The following is a 16,382-nucleotide window of genomic DNA, read 5'->3' on the forward strand; positions in this document are numbered from 1 at the left end:
GATAATCGATCATTGCTGTGGTTTTATTACTGCCCTTGCATGAGGTCAGTATGCAAACAGTGTCTTCGAGCACTATGAGGACTTTTCAACGGATTTCCTGGTAATGAAGACAGGTTTCTGAGTTTCTGTATGCTGAGCTCCTTCCTTTTTCTGATTATGTTTTGTTATGTTCTTCTGTTGATTCTGAATGTCTCACTGTGTTAGAAACATAAACACATCACTTCCTGAGCATAAGGTAATTTTACCTGTTTACACTGTGTGTTTAGAACTTATAAAAAAGTTTCATAAACTGGGAATGTTGTGAATCAACAGGGCAAAATGGGTATTTATTTGTATGAAAACCTGCAAATTATACCTTAACCCTTCATAGCAGAGAAGAGAGGTATTTTGTTTCCCAAGTATTTACAAACAGTTCAAATTAAAACATTTTTCACAATAGTGACAAAATGTATAGAACAATCTCCTAGATTGAAAAAGGAAGAAAGGAAAACCACATTTGCTTCTGAATGAGTGCAGTCAGATTTGCTATTAAAACATTTGAATTAACACATGAAACTGATGATGTGTTATCAGTTGTTGCATCAAAAGCTCTGTCACTGAATTTGAGTGAAATAATGTTTGCAGTCCAAGGAATCACATTACGTAACGTCTGACTGATCTGAGTCTGAAGCCATAGTATCTGCTGGTTTTAGATTTGTCCACAATAAGAGTGGCCTGAAAGACACCACCAGTGACATGGCGCTACCACCAGGTGGTGACATGCACAAGTGTAAAGTTTTAATTATATTAATCAGAGTGGACAGCAGCAGAGAAATAATTGGCTGTGACGGTTGGAAGGAAGTTGTGGGATGTGATCATGGATGACCACAGCCATGAGTGGATCCTTCTTTGTAAGTGTGTGAGAGAGCTCTTTTAGCAGTATGTGTGTGTGTGTGTGAGAGAGAGAGAGAGAGAGAAAGAGAGAGAGAGAGAGAGAGAGAGAGGGGTGTTTAAGCGTGTGCATGGAGTCACATAACACTACAACCTTCTCTGCTGTGTTTTGGCTTTGACATACAGCGCCCCCTCTGCCAGCCGTGTGGTAAAGTGGTTGGTCATTGAGCCTTCGGTGGGCACCGAGCCTGGGCCTGGGATGGGGTGGGTGGGGTAGGTTTGGGATGGGAGGGTCGCGGCTGCCAACTATTTGTTTGTGTTCATGACTGCGGTTAGCACTGCTTCATTTGAAGAGCCCAGTATTATGAGGAGGCCTGCTTCCCACAACATGTGCCCTCTTCTCTAAAAGGCAGGAGAGCTAATCATTTACCGACCGCTGCATTCATCAGTGTGACTTAAAACCGTGTTGCCACTTAGTGTGAACAACCAAACGATTCCACAGACAGGTTTGTTTGGAAAACTGGGCTCATAGTTGTTTCTAGGTTGTTATATTAATGATTTCTTTACTGTTTAACTGTTTTGGAGCTAAAGTAAGATATTTCCGTGCTGTGCCCAGAAATGGTCGAGTCTTGCAGCTGGATGCTCCTGGAGCCACATGAGTCTCTCCTCTTCACTCTGATGTTTATCCTTTCGTATTCGACTTTTCTAGCAGCTAATCTGAGGTTATTGTGTGACCAAGCTGACCATGAGAAAACAGGGAGGAACAAAGGTACCTGACTGAGAGCGGCTAAAATCAGCCAGAACAAATTGATTTTATCCTCATGAAAGTTCTCATGTCTGCTGGTACTAGTAATCCTGCTACGAAAACACTGACATTTCTGTGCTCCTACAGTAATTTAATAGAGTTTTTCTCCTTCCCCCTTGCTCCGCACCTGCTTAAAGAGGAGCTTTCTCCCGAGACATTGTTATTTTTCATTTACTTGTGCCCCCAGGTTTTTCAATCATACATCCATTACTAAGCAAACAAATAAGTTCCGGGCCTATGCCGCAGACACAAATATAGACATGAGTTATGAGATTCAGGGAAGCCGGGAAAGGCTTTGGACCCTAATACACAACATCTGCACCGGACAAGACGCACAACCAGAGCATCCCTCTACAAAGTCCCGCGGCCTGCTGTCGCGCACTTGTAACTGTTGACCTGTCTCATGTTGAAAGGGAGGAAAGAAGAGGGGGAAAACCATGGCAGGTGGGGGTGTGGGGGCAGACAGGAATAAAATGATCATTATTAAATGTTTAAGTGCTGAATGTTATGATTTATGGAGCCAAAGTGGGGCCAGTTGAGGTGTCACGTCGGATTTCCAGAGGCATCTGTCTTGCGGTTTTGGCAGCTTGTTGTACCTTGGGTTCAGATGTTTGCATCACACTCCTGACATCCCATTTCCCTCTCTGACACCCCCACCCCACCCCCACCCACGCCGCCCCCCTGCCACCCCCCAACAGCCTCCTCCTGCTTTAAGTACAGCACACCTCTGATCGCTCCCCTTTCCTCTCCTTAAACCATCTATCCATCTGCACATCTGCTTTTCATTGAGGCCTGCATGTCTCTGAAGACCTGAACACATTAAACGCTGGCACAAGCACAGTCCCACTCTGGCACTTAACACAACGCTTAGGTGACTTAAAAGGGAGAGGCGAGAATTATAGAAAATGAAGTGTCACCGAAATAAAAAATCGCCCCAGATTACCACCAATTACACTTAATAATGCTATCCAGACCATCTGCTGATCAGATGGAGGACTGGTGTTGTCTGTGGAGAAATAATGATACCAGAGAGAGCGAGAAGGAGAGAGATTCATTGAGGGAGACAGCGACAGAGACTTTCAACTATGTGATGATGTGGTTTGATCTTCTCAGTACTGTATAGACTGGAATGCTTTGTATGGTAATGCAGTCATAACTGAGTATCTTGGGATAATAGCTGTGTTGTTTCAGAAGGGTTAAGTTCTACTAGATTGGAGACATGTGTCTGCTGTGCTTTATTAGTCATTTATTAGTCACTGAGGTCAGGGGAGAGTTTTTAGCCAAGGCACAACACTGCTGAACTTGAACATGACTCTGATCATCAGCCCCTGAGGCAGCCTGAATAGGTGTACAATTACAGCGCACCCTAACTGGCCGTGATCCCCAATGTGAAATTTATCCAGTATGTGAAGCGTGTTTAACAATCAATATAATCACCGTCACAGTGACCACAACCTTCCACTAAAGAGTGAGCCGTGCCCTAATTATCAGAATTATCGAGTCTGCATTCATTCATTGTTCCTGTCTATTGTCTTATTTTACAGCCTCTACGGTCACAGTGGCTGCATTCATCAGTGGGAAAAGGATTAAAAAGCACTTTCCAGTCACGGTCATGATGCATCGGAGTTTTGCGGCTTCGTGCGCCGCGTTCCCAAAGGATTTTGACAAGAAGGAGGCATGACAAATGGATGACATCAGAGCAGGCGTATTGCAGGGTGATTGGAACCTCGTTTCCCTCCAAAACCTTGGCCAAAAAATAATCATACATGTCCCAGAACAAGTTCTCGAGTAACCACATTTATCCCTTTATAATTACACTCTTGAAGGAAGCATTAGTTTATGTATTCATGTGCAATGTGATGTACAAACTGACACACTGCTCCTTTAATCTTACTTTTCCTCTTATATGTCAGTTTACTGTCATCCTGTAGTGAGGCTCACTGAAAAGAACTCGCTACTTTAATTATACAGGAGAGGAAGCAGAGTGAGCATCAGATACCATGTGATGACATTTATGGAACGGAAGATACCACTTTAAATGTAACAGAGTATTATTAGACACAATGTTTTAAACAGGGGCTGTTTCTTGCCTGCAGCCTATGTGCCAAAAGTAATTTTTTTGGGGTGGTGTTTTAAGAGGTGGATAACAATAGAGTCCTTATATGTGCCTGCGTCTTTAGTTGGCAGTGCTGACATCAGTGGCTGTTTTCGAGGATGAGCCAGCACATCTGTACATGGTCTCCGAACACAACACTTGCCCCTGGTGCTTTTGGCACTGTCTTGCCTCTTTCTTTCTCTATCCGTCTTTCTAGCCTAGCTTCCGTGATCTCACGCCTTTACAGCGTCACTGCTAATGCTAATTGGGCCTGAATGCTTGCAACTGTGTATATCAGAGCAGCATCCCACCATGCTTGTTTCTAAGGTGCACATTCGAACTGGACGCAACACTGAACTCAGTTTCTATACGTAATTTGCAGGGATTAACTGAAAATGCCAGGTTTTTTCATTACTGTTCCTACAGATTGTAATTTGTGTTTCTTAATTATGTCAGTGGATTACACAGACCCGTTTTTTTTAAACATTCTTTTCCCCAGAACATAACGTGGAAGAAATTCAAATTCAGAGCCAAAGGAATGTAAAGTATGATGAACACACAGCTGCCATGCTCAACAGACCACCCATTAACTCTACATAACCTAAGAAGAATGGTTACTTCTCTCTCTTTCTTTCTCTCACTCATTTACTTTTACACACACACACACACACACACTCTCTCTCTCTCTCTCTCTCTCTCTCTCTCTCCTCCCTTGTGGCCGCTGCTTGATGTCTTACATTCTACCTCAGTCACCAACGCTTTCTTTGGCTTCCACCCTCTGATCAAACTAGGCCCACAACACACAAAGAAATGTTCAACGCTGAATTACCATGGCACATTCAATATAAACTGAATTTACTGTCGGGTCCCATCCAAGCCACCATATGTTCGTTTCCCTGAACAGAGCATGACTGATTCTGTTAAGGTAGCAAAACTCTAAATCACTGGAGCACTAACTTTCTGCAGCAGGGTTATCAGGAACTTTAGCACTCATTTAACACTCTGACTTTAATGGAGAAGGTGTCTCCTGGATGGAGACGCTTTAGTCCACTTGAGCTTTCCCCACATGATGCAACACTCATCACAAATGTTGGACACTGGAGTAGAGGCGTGAGGGCCTTTCTGGAAGTGCTACTACCTGTTTGTATTGGAACTTGTTAATCAAAGCCATACAAAAAGGTCTCTGTTCTTCCACAAATTGTCATGCAAACACCTAGATGCAATTAAAACACATGTGAAAGTCAGATGCTCACTGGATGTTAAAAATCCAGATGCATTTGGAACTTCCCATGAAAGAACATAATAAAAAAGAAACATCTTACTAACAAATGGGACTTTAAAGGCGCCGTAAATTGTTTTGCATTGCTGGTGACTCCAAATAGTCAAATGTTCAATGTCCAGAAATCCTATAATGTTGCCTCTTTTCTTCTTTACATATACTTTGCACCAACATGTAATTTTTTTGTTAAAAAATGGTGAATAAACTTATTCTGCTCCTGGTTTGTAATTAGACTGACAGGCTATGTTTAAGTAAAAATGTTACAAGAACACAGTGGTCTAATGATGAGACATTCCCAGTTAGTTATGTTCCCAAAGTTAATCCTTATCAAAATGCATTTTTGTCTCATCTCATATTTGACCATTTTCATTATGAGAATATGTTTGTTAGTCCCAGTAATTATACTGGGTACTGGATAGGGCTGGATTAAAAAAAAAAAAGAAAAGTTTTTGATAATATTGACAATACAATACCTGACTTTTAAAAATACTCTAAAAATAAATGTGAATTTATAAGCATAAACATATTTCTCTACTAAACCATTTTTTTAGCTTTACAAAAGAAGACCACAAATCATATTTGCATAAAGCAGTAATGTCAGCGGTCAACCACCACTGGCGGACGGTCACACTGACTCACTGCCAGCAGCCTGCTCATAACACAAGAGTCAAACAAAAGTCTAGCTTTTCTGCTTTTTCTGTTAAAGTCTCCCTCCTATCTAACATAAAAAAATGACATGTCTTGTCCTGCACCTTAGCTTGTTGATCAAACTGCCAAACAAACTGTAGTAGCTGTACCAGAACCAAAACCTGGACAATTCTGATTTAAATCGGGAACTATTTGATAAAAGAATTAGTGAAGAAGGCTACAAATCTGACCAGACATTTGATGCTTTCAGTATGTGACAATTCTTGATACTGAAAATACATTTTGGAAGCAAAAAAAGTCAAGATTTGATACCCAGCCTTAATATGAGGTTAGAGTTTTGCAAAAGACATGTAAAAGCATGCCCAGTGCAACCCTTGTCCAGTGACTTTTAGCAGTGGAGATGCATCCAAGTCAATTTTTCCCAGAAGCATGCTGGGAAACAATGGTTGTATTATCAGTCTGTTTTTGTAAAACAACTTGCAGACAGGTAATAAGTGCTCTGGGAACATCTCTGTCTTGTCTCTGTGTTTAACTCATTTACATAGTAGACTTTTCCTGGCAAACATCCATTCTGTAATTTAGAACAGAGTAACAAGAGTAGAAAGAGCATTGTCTCATAATTCCAGTTACATTTACCGGGCTGTGTGTTGTGTGTGTCTGTGTTTTATGTGGTCGTGACTTTGATATGAGTGTGAGAGAAAGAGCATGTGCATTCAGTCAAGGCCTCATTGACCGAGCGCCAGTCCATCCACTGCTTTATGATGACAATACATTTATTTGGTTGTTTGTGTTTTCGTGTGCATGCATATGGACAGTTAAGGCCTAATTAAGAAATCTCTGATGATGTTAGTCATCTCCATCATGACTCATGTCACTTCTGGCCATCCTGATTGAATTACTCCTAGACTTGAGGCAGGGAAACACTTGGCCTCACATCAGTGGGCCTTGACTCTTTCATACAGAAACACAGTATATGCTAACTGGTGGGGATGCCCAGCCAACAAGCACTGAATAAAAAAGAGTAAAACAAAAAGGAAAGAACAGTCCAGAATTTGATAAACAGAATGATTTGTATTGCTTGAAAACAGACCAGAGCTGAAAGACATCTTGCCTTCTGTTAACGGCTTTGAGTGAAACCAGCGTTATTCCTACGGTCCCCCGGCGATACTGGACTGTTTGCATTGCTTGCTTTGCCTTTTCTCTACTTCTTTGTGTTTCTGCTGTGACCCGCAAACAAGACAAAAGAGACTAAGGCTACATCAACTTCAGGAGGGATATGTGAAAAGATGTTTCTTAAACTGAGGATAACATGGCTCACAAAGTTCTCTTGTTTTCTCTTGTCTTTTGTTCATTCCTGTAACCTTTTTCCCATATTCCAAACACTTCCTCCCTTTCTGTCTTCTACTGTTTACTCTTCCTCTCCATCTGTTATTCATGCTGTAATATCTTTTGTTGTCTCTTTTTTTTTCTTTCTTTCTTTTTTCATTTCTGATTCTGGTAAATATTTTACTATGTTCACATCTAGTTCATTTTGCCTTTCCATTCTCCTCCTGTGCTTTTTTATGTTCTCTCTCACATACAGGGTGTTTGGGTGACTTTATTAATAATAGCTCATGGTGTGTGATAACATTGTCAATAACATCGTTAGGAGAAAATTGAATTTGAGAAATTGAGTTAGGAAAGTTGGAACAGGGGACGCGTGGCCGCCTACACATGAGTGTGTGGGGATATCGGCTTACCCTCAGCAAATATTTCCTCATACACCGAGCCCTCCCTCCGTTTCCACTTTCATTTCTCTCTGTCCTATTTTTATTATATTTTTTGGTCACATTCATGAAGCTTGTAGTCCTGATCAAATGCTCAGGTTTTAATACCTAAGGCCAGTACATGAGGATTAAAATGTGCTACAACTGGAAAAAAAGGTAAATACTGATAAAAATTTGTAGATTTTTATTCAGTAACAAATACTAAACTGACCCTTGCTTTTCTCTCACTAAATAGATTATTTGCAGATGTTATTCAGCTGTGAAACATTAATCTATTATTAATGATTCTTCCACCACAGTTATTTTTTCGTTTCTGACTTTGAGTCCATGGATGAAAATCACACTTTAAATCTACTCACACTGCACTTAAATTGAGTTTTCTTCTAAAATGAATGATCCACCTAATAAATACATGAATGAGTGAAATAAAACAATGAAGTCACTATTTACACAAAATTAATGATTACTTGAAATTAAAACAACTGATGGTGAATTTAAAAACACTGTATGTAATTTAAATTCTTGACTCATGCAATAGTTACACTTCTACTGGCTGTCTCTTCCGGACACATTAATTTCAGTTAGTTTATTTTTCCAAATTGGACGCATCGCCTTTTGGAATACAATTCCTGAATTACTCCAGCAATAATATTTGGTAATAAATCTCTCCGGCGCTATTCTCACTGTCACCAGTTGAGCTTTGCCAAAGAGCTCCCCATACATCACCAGATACTAATGTTGTGGCAGCCAAAGATTATTTCTCAAGAGAATTTTCATAATCTAATAAGATTTCACCATGTCACCAATGGCATGGATCCCATTGTAAACTGATTATTCTTCCAGGGCAGTCAATAGATCATCATGTGCTTTGCCAGGTTTTAATTTAAAAGTGACGTCGGGTCATTTGATACACATATCAAGGATGTACTAGTCATATCTTGTGAACTTGTGAATAAAGTAGGTGTAAATTTAAATAGTGTATCAACTACACACTGATCATTTGTAGTAGCCAGTTTAGTGATATTTCTCCTTCTCCTCTTTCAGTAAATGGTGCATACTGCTCAGAGAAGGATGTAGACGCTGAGCTGGGTGACTCTGAGGGCACCCTGATGCGATGTGGGCAGAGCTTGCCACTGCCAGTGGGGGGTCATTCAGGGGGGCTTTACCCCCAGAGCCTCCACTGCGACAGACCTACAGCCGACCTCCTTCTGCAGGACGGCCCTCACCAAGACACCAGGTAAACTGTCACTATCGCTGTTGTTTTCTAGTAATTATGTTCCTGTTCTAGTTTTGAATGTTTCCTGTTGGATATAGTGTTACGAACAGTATGCAGGTACAATGTGTTTTTCATTATCTTTGCTATTGTGATTCAGATGCACGTATATGTAGCTGGAAAGATTTACCCAGTCTCATAAAATACACTGAAAGGGTCCAAAGTACAACATTTATGTTACACTAATGTGTTTCTGCTGTTGTGCAATCTTTGACTACTGTTGGTCAAGTCAGAAAGAATTTAGTGAACTTCTTTCCCCTCCTTTTTTCTATCCCTCCATCCTCAGTCATCCGACCAAAAGTGCTTCTGGAAAGACATTCACTTCTCTCATATTGTCTCTCAATATTTTCACTACAGCCAAACAGGAAATGGCGCTTCTGAATAGAAAGAGAGAGGGGGGTCAAGTCTTTATTAACAACAACGATGACAAACTCTGCCAGTGGCTTTCTCCAATCCTAGCTAGCGTCGGCTCTGTTTTTCCCCCGGCGTGCTCGGGGGGGAAAGGACAAAGACGATTCCTTCATGAGACAGCCCGGAGAAAAGAGAGCTCTTCTCACATCACTCAGGGGCTTTGGACAAAATCCATAATGAGCCAACTGACAGGAATGATTATGTAGAAGATCACAGCAACGCATGGAGAAATCTGACCTGGGTTCCCCATTCAGCAGGGCAAAGATTCCCACCATAATACACAGTATTGTAAACGGTGACCCTTCATAGGCTGCAATTATGCCACCAAAACAGGTGACTCCCTATTTATCCCCAATGTTGGGTTGGGTTTAACCCCTTTGTGTCATCAAAGCCTGTCAGATGGTCACACTAGCCAGTGGCCTCTCAGTCTCAGTAGCCATCCTTCCCTCCCCCTCTCTCTATTCTTAGTCATAAATGCCCATTCATATCCTCTCACTACCAGAAGATCCTGTTTCATTTATTCATAAAAACACTTTGGATCATCAGCGGCAGATACTACCTGGTGTCCTGATGTCACTGAATCCTGAACATGGCCTACAATATTCATGTTTGTTCTTTAAGGTCCCTTATGATGAATGAGAGACTTTTAGGTCAGTGGGACTCATTTAGGATGACATGATTTTTTCTGTAAACTGAGAGAAAGATTAGAGGAGGAGTGGAAGCAAGAGGCTAAACTCTACTCAGTGCTGCTAGTGGGAAGGATGAACCAGCCTCTGTCTGTCAACAGGCACTGAGCTAATAGCGCTCATATTCCTCTCTGCGTGTTTTTTCCTTACAGATCCTCGTCTGCCTTCCAGAGGACCCTGACGGGGGCCTCATCCGGCCTGAGCTGCGGCATTGCCAACGGGGCTCGATCCTCTCTCCCTTACCCAATCAAACAAGAAAACTCAATGGGTTACAAGGTTTCCAGCATGGGGCCAGGGGTCCATAGTACGTCTCAGGTTGGGTTTCAGAACTCTAGGGCTGGCATAGTTTTGGGTTTGCCGAGGGACGAGATGGTTGGAGCCGCACACAACAGCGGTAGTGGCGTATGCACAGTGAGCAGCGTAGGCAATGCTGTGTCAGGAGACGCAGCGCAACCGTTTAATAATGAAGATGGCTCCTCCCCGCTGGCTTTGTCCCCAACTAGCTCCCGTCATTCAGCGCGGCTGCTCAGTGCTAGCAGTCTGAAGAGACGTTGCCTGTCCCTGGTCTCGCAGTCCACCGGCGCTGCTGGCACCAGCAGCGTTGCTGTCACTGGGTCCCTGTCAGCTACCAGCGCTGCCTCCGAGGAGATCAATATCACCGCCATCATCTGCTCCTCCTCCCAGATGTCGATGGTTGCCTGCGTCAACGGGTTCCGCACTAACCTCTCGCCCAGCCACACTAGCAGCGCCGGCTTCTCCTCCTCTTCTTCCTCCTCCTCTACGTCCCCACCCTCTAACTCCTGCTCACAGGAAGCCCCCCACAAGCCCCCGCCTCACGGCAGCCCCCAGCAGGCCACACTACAGGAGAGCTGTCAGCTATCCTCACCTGCCACCTGCCTGCTGTCCCTTTCCTCCTCCTCCTCGTCCTCCTCTTCAGTGTCATCAGTGGAGCCGGAGCAGGGCCAGGGGCTGTGTGAGGAGCAGGGCTCCATGCAGCAGGGGCGCGGGGCTGGTGGAGCAGCCGGGGGAGATGTGGGAGGAGGTGGAGGCTCAGATGGGTTGGGGCTGCTGATGAGTGGGGTCCTGATGTCTGGGACGCTACATTCAGGGCCTGACACTGGGGCTCTCTTGGATGGGGGCCAAAGATCAGGGGCTGCCCTCAAGCAGGAGCCCCTGGATGACTTCTCTCCCAGTGAAGACGAACTCTTTCAGCACCACTATCATCATCACCATCACTTAAGTGGTCGTAGCGGGCACCTTCGTCACCCTCACCACCCGCCTCGACCTACCATGCCTCCGCCCTACCACCTGCACCAATATGTGGGGCCCAGTTCTGGTGGCCTGCTACATCACCAGAGCCAGCAAACAACACCAGTCTCTTCCCTGGGACTCAAACCGTCCTCTGGAGGCCCTCCTGGGTCCCACACAGCCTCAGAGCGAGAAGAAGTCGGAGGAGGAGGAGCAGCACTGGCTGATAAGCAGGTGTGTCGCTGGATTGACTGCAGTGCTGCGTATGAGCAGCAGGAGGAGCTTGTGAGGCACATTGAGAAGGTCCACATCGACCAGCGCAAAGGTGAGGACTTCACCTGTTTCTGGGCTGGCTGCATTCGCCGGTACAAGCCCTTCAACGCCCGCTACAAGCTGCTCATTCACATGAGGGTCCACTCTGGAGAGAAACCTAACAAGTGTATGGTGAGTCATTATAAACCTGTAAAACTATCCACCCAACACTGACCAGATCCAAAAAAAAACACAACACACACACGAGGTTTGCTGAGAGTCCCCTCAAAGTCAGCTGTCTCATTTTTACTCCTTTATAAATTGATTTTTGTATTTATTAGTTTTAATATAGGTCTGGTTTGTCCCATAATTAAAACCATCTGTTAAAAAAAATGTTTTTTTGTTTGAATTAAATGCAAGCACATATTTCATATGGTAATACAGTCCCTCAAGATGATTTTTACTCAACAAGATACATGTCCATCGTGTCCAAAAACAAGACTGGACTTGCTTCACTGCTGATTACTTTTCAACAGAAACTTTTATTTTGTTTTGGATGAGAAACAGTTATGATTGTAACTCTTGTATTTTTAGTGGAGCATGTAAAAAGGAGGATTTTTTTTTTTCCCACTGAAGATGTGAGCTGCTGTAAGAGTAGCACTACCTCATCAGTATAAATAGATTTGTGGTTGTATTCTTTACAGGTAAGGCTCCAATTCCACAAGTCAACACACTAATCAATGTCAAGCTGTCACTCCCCCGCGCCCCTTAGCAAATGGAAAAAGCCCTCCAACCTTAAGAATGATTTAGTCCAAATACACAATTAGTCCACAATTTGTGTAGGGCGAAGCCATGTTTATTTTCACGAGCACTCTGTTTTTCGAGAAGGGATTCAGATCATGAAAAGCCAACACATATGGTTAACATAACCAAACAATGCCTACACTTGATCCCTTTAAATGGGAGCTTTAAATGTTTAGCTGTCCCACAAGTATTAAGTGAATTGGCTTCATATCCAAGCCAAACATGAGGAGAAATGTAGTAGTCTGGAGAAGGGAGCCACGGAGGGATAGTCGGTAATATTTGCTAGTGTTGCTCAATTCACGGCTTCACCCAAAGCCCCCCTGTCAGAAGTGGTCCTCTTCAAGTTCAGGAACCCATCCAAATCCTAATTATTGAAGAACTGAGTCTGCAGTATAACTACAGCACCTGTTTTATCTCAAGGTCTTTTTTTTTCTTTAAAAAGAAAGTTTATTTTCTAAATAACTTGTATAATAGTGGCTTGTAAAATTAGCCGAGGTGAGAGGCTTCTAGAGTTGGATAAGTCATTCATGTTGATTCTGACTGATTCCGATACTTGTTAATGCACATTTGAGTCGAACGCTGAGTGAAGCCAAAAAGACACAAACTCAACTGTTGCTGCTGCCTGCTTTGCGTCACTCCGGGGTATTAGTGTTTCTTCTTCCTTTGCTCAACATGAACTAGAAATTTGGGAGTAATTTGCACTGCTGTACGTGCCCCAACTGTTAATTCTGCTTTAGCTGTGTGTTGTTTTAAAAGCTTTCATTTGTCTTTTTGTTGTTGCTGCTGCTGGTTGGAGCCTTGTTCGGATACATTTATTACATTTGGGTGACACACATGAGCTATGTCTCACACGGTATAGATGAATGTGTCGCTGTAGAGGTGTGTGTGTTTATGCGTGTTTTCGGAGATGTTTACCATATGTGAGCACTAGAACAATTCGGCTCAGTGTGGACGAGCCACTGGACTCTGTCTGCGGACATGAGGTGCTGTGAAACTCCGCTACACACCCTAACCTCCTGATCACCCTTCTTTCAAACACACACAGACACGAACACACGTATTCACTGCCATGCAGAAATGTGAAAATGGGGATATTGTTTCCACCAACTCTCACAATAGGAAGTATTGATTCTGTGTACAGTACGTTGGGTTGTAACACTCCTGCTTTTCCGACAGAAGATAAACAGAAATGTGAAATGTTTTAAAAGCTTGAATCAACATGTCTAATCAGCAGGGATTGAATGTATGTTGATCTGGGAATTCAGCAGATAAACTTGGAGAGCCAGAGAAAATAAACACGTTCTCGGTGTGTATTTGTGACAGTGTTTGTGTTTGTATATAGCCTATACAGATTTAAGTAGGTACTATGCACTTATAGGAAACCTAGAGTCTCTGTGTGTGTCTGAAAGAGTGTGCGTGCTCGTGTGTTTCAGTCGTTTCCATTCCAAATCCTTATTTTTGTTGTCTGAGCTTCTGTGCTTCTTGGCCACTAGCACTGATGCCTCTTGTGTTTGTTGTGCTCATGCAATAGACAAAGGCATTCAAGAATTCGAGCAATTCACATAGAGGAAACAGATGAGACATTCTCTTTTAGGACCAAATGCTCTAGAAAAACCAGGACTAATCCCTTTATTATCTTTCCAGCAGCAGATTCCAGCAGGCACTCATGAAGCAGAGCTCTCCTCACATCCAAACATAACACTCCTCTCTCCTCTTTCTCCCTCTCCATCGCTCTCTCTAAACATATATATACTGTATCTCTCTTTCTTCTTACAGCTGCACAGCATTTGCTTCATGCTGCGTCTTGGCAGGAAAAAGTCATTATCACAACGCACAATTCATACCCTGACCCCTGCATGGGCCTGTCACCGTCTGTACCTGGCTAATATTTTAAGAAATTCCACCTTTAAAAAAAAAAAAAAAAAGTCAGTTCCTTCCATATGTAAAAGACTGAATTTGTGGCTCTTAAAAGTTCTGCTACCTTTTACAAAACATGTTTGGTTCCTTCTCCTCCAATTAAACCCAGCCCTGGGCTGTAGGGCAGGCATGCGCTGAGGGACATGCGGGCGAAAAGGAAACAACATAATCTCTCTGCAATATCCTGTTGTGTTTCATGCCTAATTCACTGTTTTTTTAGTTTATTACATTTTTTTTCTTGTGTCTGCATAAATATTAAAAATATATCCAGCAAGAGTAGCCCTGACATGGTCCCAGACTTGGATATTGTTCTGCTTTCTCAGAAGCCGGCCCTATGGATTTGAAGTGTCTGAAGGCAGGACTGTGAGCGGCAGAAAATATCCCTCTAAACCATGGAGTCTTCTCTGTGGAAAAGGACAGAGTGTTCACATGGCACGGTGTGCACTTTATTTAGTTTGTTTGGCATAGTTGTTTTGGTCAGATGTGGGAGAAAAATCTACCCATAAAATAAGATCCTCAAAACAATAGTATGCTTTAAATGTTATTAGAGGGGGATTATGATGTTGTGGGATGAAGGATTCAGTCAACGGTTAAAGGCAGGAACATGTATAGAAGACAGGTATGGAGCAAGAGTGAAAGGAGGAGGAGGAAGGAGGGAAAGTTTGATGGAAAATTTTATGGATTTATGGAATACTGCAGGCAGATTTCCACATATGAAATAGGATCAAAGGTGTTTTTCTATGAATTCAAAATTACTATAACATATTGTATAATTTAAACCTGTACTGTAAATATTGTCATTATCTATCTTAATTTATTGTCATATTGATTGTTACAATGTATTACTGGTTGACACACCTACATTTATGTATGTCATAAAAAAATGTTGCCATCATATGAATAAGATATACAAAATGCTGTGATGACAATGAAAAAGTATTTAAAATAAAGAATCATTAGGTAAGATGCAGTATTTTTAGAAAATTCCAACAAAAGCAGAGCACGTATGACGGGCTGTAAATGGCGATTGTAACGTTTTACCGAGACAGTTTTGGCTTGGACACAGTTTTAAGGATCATTTAAAATTTTATTTTTCCACCTGGCTAAAAAATATTCAAAGTCATGCTTATTAAGTTTTATATAAGTAAAGAAAGGTGATCTTACTGGTGATTTATATCTCATTAGTAAGTAAGTAAAAGATAAACATGTTTGCACCATGCAAGAATGCTCATGCTATTTTTCTATAATACTTTTTTCATGTTTTGATTAAAGTTACTATTTTTTCTCCCAGGGCTCATATCATCATATGATGTAATTGACAAATTATTTAAAAATAGCTTAAAGGAAAATTCCTCCAAATAAGTACCCTACATATTTTTGTGTTTCTCGTGTGTTAAAGCCAAAGGCGAGACAGAGAACCACCCGCCCATTTCACAATGATAAAACACAGCCAGCATTAGCTGCTTAATGGTGCTCTGTCCAAACACATACACATGTGTATGCACACACAGACAAACACCAAAGCACACACACACACACACACTCGCTGACACACTCAGTCAAACCACTTGTTGAAGGAAAGTTGGATGTTGAGGCCTTGCTGGAAAAAAAGCGCAGATCATGGAATTTCCTCTTTTTTCACTGGTGTGAAACCAGCAAACATATATATTTAGATTTACTAGACTGATTTTTGGAAGAGAGTGGCGAAATCCCTCTGCAGCAGACGTTGAGACATAGAGCGCGGGCCGGTGCCAAGATGGCGTGTGTTTTCAGGGGTAAATGGAGTCTTTTGTGAGCAATCAGCTCAGACGCAGGAGATGAAACAGGGAGTGCCATTAGCTAATTAAAACTGAGGTTCAACACATGACCCGACTTTTCCTCTGAATGCCGCCTGAAACTGGAGCTGTCTGGGCACCGGGTGCGGGCGGCGAGTGACGTTGATATTAATGTGTTAATACCCGTATGAGCCTCTGACACTCTGGCCTGTCTGGACAATTTAGAGGCCATAATCTCTCAGATTCTAGCTTCTGGACTACTTAGGCCCAAAACTACCTGCAGTGATGGGTTAGGGTTTTTAGGTTAGGGTTAGGGAACTTGGTTATCTTTCAGATGAGACACACAAATGCTGTATATCGATATATTTTCTCCAAAATCTCAGCTTTTCAGGAGTAAGAAAACAAAACGTTTAAGACCTTTAGAGAAGCCCTGTTGATAATTTTAAGAAAATACCAGAATTTTGGTTACTATACAGACGTGCAAATTGATTCAAGGAACTCATGTATGCATGTCAACCAAATTACCAACACAAAATATTGTGGATCAGGCCAA

General features: G+C 42.3%; 1 protein-coding gene across 2 annotated transcripts in view; it reads left to right on the forward strand.

The window, feature by feature from the left end:
• The window catches only part of LOC122988865 (zinc finger protein GLIS1), a 76,573-nt gene that overhangs the window by 21,671 nt on the left and 38,520 nt on the right, over window positions 1-16,382 (forward strand). For both annotated transcript variants that reach the window (XM_044361506.1, XM_044361507.1), the window contains exons 3-4: window positions 8,508-8,700; window positions 9,986-11,525. In XM_044361506.1, coding sequence (XP_044217441.1) covers window positions 8,508-8,700; window positions 9,986-11,525 — 1,733 coding nt within the window. The remainder of the gene's footprint in view (window positions 1-8,507; window positions 8,701-9,985; window positions 11,526-16,382) is intronic.

This window comes from Thunnus albacares, chromosome 9 (assembly GCF_914725855.1).
Source record: "Thunnus albacares chromosome 9, fThuAlb1.1, whole genome shotgun sequence".
Lineage (NCBI taxonomy): Eukaryota > Metazoa > Chordata > Actinopteri > Scombriformes > Scombridae > Thunnus > Thunnus albacares.